At 45.5% G+C, this 10,626-nt stretch overlaps 2 protein-coding genes across 4 annotated transcripts in view; one reads left to right on the plus strand and one right to left on the minus strand.

Moving 5' to 3' along the window:
• Positions 1-1,430: 1,430 nt before the first annotated feature.
• Positions 1,431-2,620, minus strand: LOC109412520 (phosphatidylinositol-glycan biosynthesis class F protein). 2 transcript variants are annotated; one of them, XM_019686238.3, is made up of 2 exons: positions 2,476-2,593; positions 1,431-2,417 (listed from the first exon to the last, which is right to left on the minus strand). In XM_019686238.3, exon 2 carries the CDS (start codon positions 2,407-2,409, stop codon positions 1,657-1,659), a length of 753 nt encoding a protein of 250 aa, XP_019541783.3. In that variant the 5' UTR covers positions 2,410-2,417; positions 2,476-2,593; the 3' UTR covers positions 1,431-1,656. The 2 variants fall into 2 exon arrangements, with proteins under 2 accessions (XP_019541783.3, XP_019541726.3); XM_019686181.3 differs by having other exon boundaries at positions 1,434-2,414; positions 2,476-2,620.
• A 91-nt stretch (positions 2,621-2,711) lies between these two features.
• LOC109412412 (trafficking protein particle complex subunit 8) overlaps positions 2,712-10,626 on the plus strand; it is a 22,420-nt gene continuing 14,505 nt past the window's right edge. Inside the window, exons 1-4 of one of the 2 annotated variants that reach the window (XM_062853366.1) lie at positions 2,712-2,825; positions 6,906-7,118; positions 7,180-7,633; positions 8,419-9,601. In XM_062853366.1, coding sequence (XP_062709350.1) covers positions 6,953-7,118; positions 7,180-7,633; positions 8,419-9,601 — 1,803 coding nt within the window. In that variant the 5' untranslated portion in view covers positions 2,712-2,825; positions 6,906-6,952. Of the gene's footprint in view, positions 2,826-2,848; positions 2,995-6,905; positions 7,119-7,179; positions 7,634-8,418; positions 9,602-10,626 lie in introns of those variants that run through there. The other variant, XM_029876487.2, reaches the window with a different exon arrangement.

Below are 10,626 nucleotides of genomic sequence, written 5' to 3' on the forward strand. Positions count from 1 at the left end.
TTAATGATAATCATCAATGCCAAAATAAATTAAAATTGCAGAACAAGCCAACAAAAGGCGCTGGGAAATAATTTATTGTTCTAAATGCAATCTCTCGAAGATTGAAAAAATCATCAAGCCAATAACGGTACTGGTCACGTTCTTACGGTCATTGGCGAAGGGAAGGAATGTTAGTGTGACGTTTATACAGGTTTATACTAGATACGGAGAATCCCTTTTTGTCTACACTACTGTCACGGGATGCAGTTTTATTTGTGGAGAGGGGGTTAAAACACCGACGAACCGACGTGACAGTGGAGTTTCAAAAGTGTCCTCCCTAAATTTAACGGTCGACCAGCAAAGCGAGCGAACGCTTCTGTCAAATCAGCACAGGCGCGAACCTTTTCCTATATGAATACACGGGGGTTTGGAGTCAAGCTATCAAAACAACGCGGACCGTTATAGAGGAGGCAGTAGTGTTCGGCTATTTTTCATCATGGCGTCGGGGACAACAAATTTGAATTTATATGTTCTAGCTGTCACGTCGGTTCGTCGGTGGTTAAAAATCATCATTGGAGCGCAATAAAATCACCTTATAGTCAGAAAAATGATCATTTTTCTGACTATAAGATGATTTTATTGCGCTCCAATGGACTACCCGCTTGGCGCACGCCCACAGTTGATCAGCAGGAGTAAATCCATTTAATTTTGTATGGTGAAAAGCATCTAAACTTGAATTACTTGAAATAGAATGCTTTTCCTGAAAAAATAATTGGTAGGCTTAATAGTGGTCACCGTTGTGCACAACCACTACCAAATATTTTTTTCGAAAAATGTATTCCACTTCGATAAATTTGCTTTAGATGCTATTCGCCATACAATATTTTTGCGATTTACTTTTAGCGCCACATTGGTCGATGCGGAGAGTAGGAAAACAGTCGATGTAGTTAATTCATTCTGCACCTGTCACCAGAAAGAGATTTTGTTAGTGTGTATAAAGCACAACTTTGGTTCCCATTCATCTAAAAGACTTTGAGAATGGACTACCAGCTTTGCGCGCAGCCACAGTTGACCAGCAGGAGTAAATCAATTTAATTTTGTATGGCGAAATGCATCTAAACTTGAATTACTTGAAATACAAAGCTTTTCCCGAAAAAATATTTGGTAGGCTTAATAGTGGTCACCATTGTGCACAACCACTACCAAATATTTTTTTGAATAATGTGTTCCACTTTGAAGAATTTGCCTTTAGATGGTATTCGCCATACAATATTTTTGCGATTTACTTTTAGCGATTTTTCGCGCATAGAAGCTAGCGCCACATTGGTCGATGCGGAGAGTAGGAAAACAGCCGATGTAGGTAATTCATTGAAGGGTTGCAAGATAGTTGGTTTAAAAGTCATTTTATCCATGGAAACAGTGGGGGCGTTAATGGAATTCGAAATTTTACATTGAAAAAGGAAGCGAATTTATGAAGAATTCTATTTTAATCGCTCTGGAATACGAACCCTTGAACGAAATTGCATGCATTTAAATGAAAAAAAAAGTCTTATCTAATCTAATAATACTAAATATTATAATCATGTGCGATGATTTACCCACGCGGTTGATTTCAAAAAATATAAAAAGAACCTATGCCTTATCTCGACTAGAATCCAACAGTCCACTCGCTAGCCTTTACACAATTCCTCTCTTCCGGCCAGTATAACAAAACGCAAAGAAGATCGTACTAGCCAGCGTGAACAGATTCATCCCGAAAGCACCTCCGATGGCGCCGACCATGTTCGGCACCGGATACACCTGCCAGGGACGATCCCAATCCAGTGGGGCAACAACAGAAGCCCCCCATGCTCCCAAAATCACCCCGATGCAATTATTCTTCAGCAGGTTCAAGTACCCGTTGGCAATCGGGGTGCGCAGTTCCAACGATTCCGTGAAAAGCAGCTGAAGCGTTTCCGAGTACCCGATGAAAATGATGATCGGGAAAATGGTTAAGCTGGTTAGGACGAACGCCAGGGAGACCGTTTCCTCGTACTGTTCCAGCGGTGCTCCCAGCACCAGACAGATGAACCCGTAGAAAAGCATGGCGAGCAGGAAGACCATCAGGGCGCCCAGCAGTTCCAGGGCGGGTGACGGTCGCTTCGGTGCGGTCTTGTTACCGGACCATTTGGAATGTTGGCCGGTTGTGCTGGCGGACGATCTAGCGGTTCCATCCAAGCGGAAAGCACCCCCCACGGTGTAATGCTTCAGTAGCTCAATCGCCGGAAGCACCATCAGAATCCACGACGTCCAACACTTACCGATGTCGTACAGCTTGTCGGCGTAGAGGACATACGCAAAAAAGGTGGCATTGAGCATAATCGACAGGCTACTCGCCAAGATATACATCTTGGTGATCGGCGGGAAGCGGCTACCGTAGTCTACCGGCATCGTTGCTGCTTGGGATGAATAAAACTTATTAGATTTGTCACTTTTACAGTAAATTCGGAAGAATACCTTTAAGATACGCCTTGCTCGATCAAAATTCAAATGAATACCACAAAGTCTTTTTTTGATAAAAACATTGAAACAATCCAAGACGAAACAATTAGTAAAGTTTTTTTGTTTTGGATCTTTGACAATCCTCCCCTCTCTCTGATCAGTGCGAGACCGGTGGCGTCGCGACGCCGCGACTGATAAGATAAGGCAGGACCAGTTGACCTATTTGGAAGAACCCATCAAGCCCGCCTTATTTACTTCGCGAGCGACGACAGAGATCTGTCAAAAATTTGCATTGTTTTGGAAGTAGTTTGTGACGGTGGCGGACGGCTCGGATTGCGGACGGTGCTTTTTTGGTCCGAAAAGTGGTAAAAATTTGTGTTTTTAATGTGATTTGTTGTGTAGTTCTTGGTGAAATTGCTCTAGATTAGAAGGCAGTTTAAATCTGGGCGTTTGGTTGTAGGAAAGTGCCGGAAATCGGAATTAACTTTGGCTGCCCGTCCCCAGCGACAGGACGAGAGAAATTTCTTATGTAAGGTAAGGGTCCCGTTGTTTGGTCAGTGCTTACCATATTTGCTGACTCGTTTGTAAATGTTTTGTTCACATCAAAATTTTATCATGATGTTTTATGAAGATTCGTTCAAAATTTTGAATTGTAAATTGTAATTGTAAAGGAGTTTCCTTGACCTCATTTAAAGTGTATACTGGCAGGTTATCGTTTTTAATAAAATTACAAATTACAAATTAAAAAAAAAAAAAGCTAGAAGATTCCTATTCCAAATTAAAAATTTGCTAAACCGTTCCAAAATCTGTTTCAATACATAATAATTATTCCATATGTAGTTTTTTTAGTAAATATTCAAATTTGAGAGTATAGAGTAGAATTGAAGGTAAAATTGGCTTATGTTAAAATACACGTATATCAAAACAAAACAAAAATTTGAGAGTGAATCGCGATCGCTTCACCATCGAAATCGACTCTTATGATCGATACATAACTTATATTTCAAAGCTAGACACGCCAGCTGAATTGCAAAATTCTTCTATGATTGTTAGTTGTTAGCTATGTAATTTTTCATTGTCTCCTCGATACCCACTCACGTGCGTGAGCAATTGAAATGACAATTTTCGAATGGCAAACACGTGCTGAATGTTACAACCTGAGAATAGAGAGTAAACAACGGCAGATGTCCTCATCCTGCTTTCGTTAGCTGAAATCGCAATCAAATTTAGTTTTATCATGATATGGTCTTCTACAAACTTGTTTCTTAGGGTAACACCTATTTTTTTTCAAATCTGAGCCAAATCGAGCTCTTCAAATCAGCGTGCAGAATTAGAGACTGAAGGTCATCCAACTTCCCATATATTTGAACTGAATATCCTATACAACTTTCTACCTATTTGCGTCAGCTCAGTTAACCGATTGAGTCGAAAATTTCACAGATTGAGAAGCCAAAGGCAACATTCCAGACTCTAGCTAGAGGGTGTCCCGTGAATTCTGACCAGTTTTTTTTAACCATACAAATGTGGTCCGATCTAGTCCGGATATAAAACAGTGCAGCATTGACAGCATGGTGGCGGACATCCCTGAAATCAAGTCGTGCAGACACGCCAACTTGGTCAAATTATTGCTTGCCCTCCCTTAAGTCGTCTATGCGTATCTGCGCGGCATTCTTGTCGCTGCTCGGACTATGAAGAATGATCGGAACACGACCGCAACCTCAACGCCGTTCTCAAGTACGTGTACGTGCATATATTGTTTCCACTTACGTCTCGAAATGTGTCATTTGGTATTCTCCCAGATCGAGTTCCTCGGATATATTGCGGACAAAGATAGTAGGTACGTATCCGCCCGGACCCTTCCAAAGCCGATACCATTTCCAACATGCAACCTCCGAAAAACGTTCAGCAACTCCGTTCTTACTTTGGTGCTTTGAACTACTAGGGCCGATTCGCAAAGCAGATGACTCCGGGTCTTCCCCAACCAGCAATCCTTCCAGCAGCTCAAGGCCATTCTACTCCGAAATGCTGCTCACCCACTGTGATCAATCCAAGGATATCATCGTCATATCAGTAGATGAAGTACGACCTTGGCGCAGTCATCATGCATAGGTTCCCGATCGATGAAGTGAAAGCAATTGCTCATGCCTATCATTCGCTGACCTCTAGCAGAGATGAACTACGGACAAGTGGAGAAAACGGAGAAAAATGCATTGGTCCTAATTTTCGCTGTCACTCGCTTTCATAACATGCTGTACGGACGTCACTCCGCAATGTTTTCGGTTCCAAAAAGAGTATTTCTGTGTACACAGCGAACCAATTGCAACGGTAGGTCTTGACACTCCTGCTGTTTGATTTCGACATCAAGCACGTTTCATCGACAAATTTCGGCGGCTGATGTCATCGGAACGTAGGCTAGATAAAGATTACGTGAAAGCCGAAAATCGAAGCCCACAGCAGCACTGAATCATCCAGAGTGGCTGCGGACTACATTGGATCTGCTCAAGCCTTCTGCTTCAATTCCGCAACCACCGGCAGCAGCTGGACCTTCCCGAACGCGACGATTTTCTGCTGAAGCAACTGTTTTTGCAAAGGTTCACAGGAATAACACCAGCTGGAAGTGGCAGTACGGAGTTGTGATCGAGGCGATTGGGAACGTGCACTACAACGTACTGCTCGACGCACCCTCTGGACGGAAGCGACTGATTCGGTCGCACATTGACCAAATTCAGGCCAACGATTCTGGAAAACAAGAGAAAGCAGAAATTGAGCTACTGTTATTTGTCTTGTTGGACACCAAATGCAGTGCCACCCGTGGAACCACCAGCACCGTTGGTTGCTGAAGATTCGTCATTCTTGTCAGCACAAGACATACCTGATATTCCTGATGAGCGAAATGAATCCGTCATCTGACCAGGACCATCTAGCTGCTCTACACGATTGGTATCGAGACCAACCAGAACTATCAGGCTTTCACGACATCTTCAAGACTTCGTACTTTTTTACGAGGGAGATGTTACCAAACCATAATAAATATTAAGCAGATATCACAACCAGCCATAAAATAGTGTAATTAGCTTTCAATAAAATTAGATGCTTTGTAAAAGCACGTGTTAAAGTTAATCGCAACAGTTCGACAGTGTACACGTACAGCAAGCGTTAAATTAGTGGAATAGAGAAAACCTTCCGGATGAGCGATCGCGATCCAGATGCGGCAAGCCGTTCGAAATTAACATTCTAGTGATTTACCCTTATGGACACCCGTTATATGCATTGCTAACCAGAGTGTACGATATAGCCAATGCGCATCAATACTACACCGTATTCTGTAAGATCCACACGAAGGTAGAGAAGTACACGATGTTCTCCTGTGTGAAATGCACTATGACGGTCGAGTCAAGTACGAGACACTGAAGACGACCTTACAGCAACTGTAAGGTGTATGAGCTCGAAATATGTATCTCTCAAAAGATGCAAATGCTTAGTGAAATTAAAAGGAACAGTACTTATCCCGATTTCATTTTTACTCACGCTGTAATGTTACTTTTGTCCCTGATCACCCACCAAATGCAACATTAGTGGTCTAATAACACTAAGCGCGCTCGGCACACTTCCATCATGCCGGCTATAGTGTTGCCACATATAATGCTAAGTCTGCTAAATCCAGTTATCTGGCTGCTGGTGGTGGTGCACGTGAGCATAAGCTTTAACCATTAATGCAGTTAAATCTGCGGTTAAACATTGCTAGATTCACAACATGAGTGATGCAAATATTTGATAATTGTTCGAACTGTGTGCTTTAAATGTATTATGTTTCCAGTTCAAAACCGAATTAGCGACATTTTTTCTTTTACTTGCGCTGCTTTTGCCTTGCGTTAAACACAATGTCGGAAGTGGGGCGCTGTATTCTACACCTGGTATTCTATACAGCGCCCCACTTCCGACATAGTGTATAACGCAAGGCAAAAGCAGCGGAAGTAAAAGAAAAAATGTCGCTAATTCGGTTTTGAACTGGAAACACAATAGCATAAACTTATATTTTTTATCCGGGCAGGTCAAGAGTATTCTCAATTTAGTTGAAAATCGGAGTTTTTCACTAGCGAAGTTGGATTTTCCTCCAAATCCATGCGTCGGACCTAACTTCGGAAGTGGTGCGCTGTATAGTAAACCTGGTCCGCTATACAGCGCACCACTTCCGAAGTTAGGTCCGACGCACGGATTTCGAGAAAAATCCAACTTCGCTAGTCGAAAATTCCGGGTTCCAACTACACGGACAATAATTTGGAGGGTGTAGAAAATTCCCAAGATTGGAAAGAAGCAGCAGCGAAACAAAATGTCTATGTAAAATTTTTGGGCTTAACAAAAGATATGAATGTTTGACAAACAGGACATAAAGTTTCCGTAGGTACTTGTTTTACTTCCCGACTGACGTATTCTCCTTGTTTTAGTGCTTTCAGCTGTCAATCATTAGAACCTGTTTGAGGAAACCATCGTCATGATCCACCTAACAGGGCAAAACCTGACCTCGAAAGAGGTCATTCAGAACATCTTCTCACCGATCGTCGGTGCCATCATCTCACCTCAGGCCGAGGAACTATGTCAGAAGAACAATCTGACCTTTGTGGAGATGTTGCAGCCGTTCCTGAAGCTTTCGTCAGACGGTATGTTCCGCTCTCAACTAAATTCATCCATTCCCAAATTTCAATTCAAAACTCCTTTCAGCTCACTTCCGGGATACGGCCGGTACCAGCGTATCGATCAAAGGCCTCCGGATAAACGTATGCGATGTGAACTGGCGCCCTCCGCAGACCATTCTGGCCAAGAAAATGCTGAACGAATCGGTAACCTCGGCCGGCGGAGAAAAGTTGCGCGCCATCAAGCTGGATGACGGTAGCTTCGTGGACATTCCGACGTCGGAACCGTGGTTCGAGCAGTGGCGCGAAACCTTTCTGACCGTGCAGTTTCCCTCGGATCATGAGTTCACCAGGCATCTGCTGTGTTCGCTGATTGTGGTGTCCAGTATCGACGTGAATCCGCTGGAGGTGGCCGGCCAGCTGACGAAAAAGATTCAGATGATGCAGAACATTACGCCACCGCGGTTGCCCAAGTGGTTCTCGGCCGATTCGCTGAACTGTTATGTGATGCTGCACGACGGCTGTTCCGGCGATATTGGAAAGTAAGTTTCTGGGGTTGAGTGATCGATCCTTATTAGCAACTTTTTCAGCAATTTCTCAAACGGTTTCTCTAGGCATTAATACATAAGCTCGCTTAGAGGTTTCTCCAAGAGTTTTCACAAGATTTTCTCAAGTATGTTTTTCCTCTGGAGTAGATTCTATTGAACATGCTACATGGATTCCTCCAAGAGTTGCAACAGACGTTCCTCCAAACATTTGTTCAGAAATATTTCCCCAAATTTTTCTAGGTATTTCTTCATGGATTGCTCCTGGGACTCTAACACAGATTCGATCAAGAATCCCTGCGATTTCTCCATGAATTTCTCCAAGGGTTCTTTCAAGGATTCCTCCAAGGATCCTCCCAAGAAATTGTACAGGGATTACTCCAATGATCTTTTAGAAATTCCACCAGGGATTCCTTCAGGAATTCTGCCAGGAATATCTCCGAAACTTTCACCATGAATTGATCCAACCTTTCTAGGGATTCCCGATGGAGTTACTTCAGGGATTTTTTCAGGTTCAGGTTCAGGTTTCCAAATTTCCTCTAGGGATTCATCCAGGTTTCTTCCAAGAAATCTTTATAAATACCTTCAAGGGATTCCTCAAAAAAAAAAAACTCCAGGAAGTCCTCGAGAGATTCCCCGAATAAAAATTTCAGGAATTCCTAAAGGGATTCCTCCAGGGATTACTCCATAAAATCCTCTAGAGATTTCTACAGGAATTCCTCCTGCGAATCCTCCAGGAATTCCTAAGGATTCTTTAAGTTTGTAATTCATCACTCTTTCAGAGCACAGCAAGCCTTCGAAGGCCTCAAGTCGACATACGGCGATCACAAATGCTTCCTGCTGCAAATCAACTCCCATCAGGGACCACCGATGGAGTGTCCCGATCCGTGGATGCGCTACCTGAAGAAACATCAGCGCACGGAACCGGCGGCCCCGGCCTCGGACATAGACAGCGCACCGAAAACACCGCAGGACTCGGCATCGGTTATGTCTATGCCAACTTCGGTGCAAACCATATCGGTTACGCCTGGAGGAAGCAGTACTACGTCCGATTCCGGGATAATAACCGGCGAGGTGATCGCTCATCCCCTTAGTCCGGTTCAGGAAACCGGCGTGGAACTTCAGGAGACCTCCAGTTTGACTTCCAGCATTGACAGCCTTTCGCAGCAGACCATCAATCCGAATGTCTGGACGGTGGAGAACGATACGGTGGATATCGCTCACGGGACGTTCCTTACGGCTGGGGACTTGGACAATTTGAAGCACTTTGTTCAGGACTTTGCCGTAAGGGCGTTGATTCCGTACGTTGAGAAGCTGGTGGGAGTTTTGAACGACTCTATCTCGAATAAGAAGGGCGTTAGTCGATCACTACTAAGCGCAACCAAAAGGTGGTTCGTGACCAACAAACCCGGGTCCAACACCAATCAAAATGCGGTAGTCTACACCAATGAGTCTACGGAGCTGCAGACGAGGAAGCTTGGGGATCTGTACTTCATGTTCGGCCACTATTTCCTGGCGTTCCAAGCGTATCATCAGGCAAAGCGAGACTTCAATGCCGATTCCGCGTGGCAGTACTACGCCGGAGCCCTGGAAATGGCCGCCTTAGCAGCGTACATGCAAGGATCGGCCAATCGCAAAACCTACGACTACATGGAGGAAGCAATCGTGACCTATCTGAACAGCTGCAAGATGCCCCAGTTTGCCACTCGGGCTACACTGCTCTCGATGGAATGCCTGAAGGCGGCCAAATTGTACCAGGAAGCCGCCAAACAACTGATCCGGATGACCAGCGAAGATTCGGATCTGCGGTCGGCGCTCCTACTGGAACAAGCCGCCTACTGCTTTCTGCTGGCAACGCCTCCCCAGTACCGGAAGTATGCCTTCCACTCGGTACTGGCCGGACATCGGTTCTCGAAGGCCGGGCAGCGCAAACACTCGTTCCGGACGTACAAACAGGCGTATCAGGTAGGTTCTGGATATATACAAACGGAGATTTATAGCCAGTTAGATTCCTCCAGGAATTCGATCGGGGATTCCTCCAGGAATTCCTCCGGGGATTCCTCCAGGAATTCCTCCGGGGATTCCTCCAGGAATTCCTCCGGGGATTCCTCCAGGAACTCCTTGGGGGATTCTTCGAGGAAACCTTTCGGGTATTCCTCCAGGAATTCCTCCGGAAATTCCGCCGGAAATTCCGCCAGGAATTCCTCCGGAAATTCCTCCAGGAATTCCTCCGGGGATTCCTCCAGGAATTCCTCCGGGGATTCCTCCAGGAATTCCTCCGGGGATTCCTCCAGGAATTCCTCCGGGGATTCCTCCAGGAATTCCTCCGGGGATTCCTCCAGGAATTCCTCCGGGGATTCCTCCAGGAATTCCTCCGGGGATTCCTCCAGGAATTCCTCCGGGGATTCCTCCAGGAATTCCTCCGGGGATTCCTCCAGGAATTCCTCCGGGGATTCCTCCAGGAATTCCTCCGGGGATTCCTCCAGAAATTCCTCCGGGGATTCCTCCAGGAATTCCTCCGGGGATTCCTCCAGGAATTCCTCCGGGGATTCCTCCAGGAATTCCTCCGGGGATTCCTCCAGGAATTCCTCCGGGGATTCCTCCAGGAATTCCTCCGGGGATTCCTCCAGGAATTCCTCCGGGGATTCCTCCAGGAATTCCTCCGGGGATTCCTCCAGGAATTCCTCCGGGGATTCCTCCAGGAATTCCTCCGGGGATTCCTCCAGGAATTCCTCCGGGGATTCCTCCAGGAATTCCTCCGGGGATTCCTCCAGGAATTCCTCCGGGGATTCCTCCAGGAATTCCTCCGGGGATTCCTCCAGGAATTCCTCCGGGGATTCCTCCAGGAATTCCTCCGGGGATTCCTCCAGGAATTCCTCCGGGGATTCCTCCAGGAATTCCTCCGGGGATTCCTCCAGGAATTCCTCCGGGGATTCCTCCAGGAATTCCTCCGGGGATTCCTCCAGGAATTCCTCCGGGGATTCCTCCAG

The sequence above is a fragment of the Aedes albopictus genome, chromosome 2, assembly GCF_035046485.1.
Source record: "Aedes albopictus strain Foshan chromosome 2, AalbF5, whole genome shotgun sequence".
NCBI classification, from domain to species: Eukaryota; Metazoa; Arthropoda; class Insecta; order Diptera; family Culicidae; genus Aedes; species Aedes albopictus.

Bases quoted from the DNA above. Each gene is read 5' to 3' on its own strand.
- LOC109412520 (XM_019686238.3), bottom strand. From the start codon at position 2,409: ATGCCGGTAGACTACGGTAGCCGCTTCCCGCCGATCACCAAGATGTAT.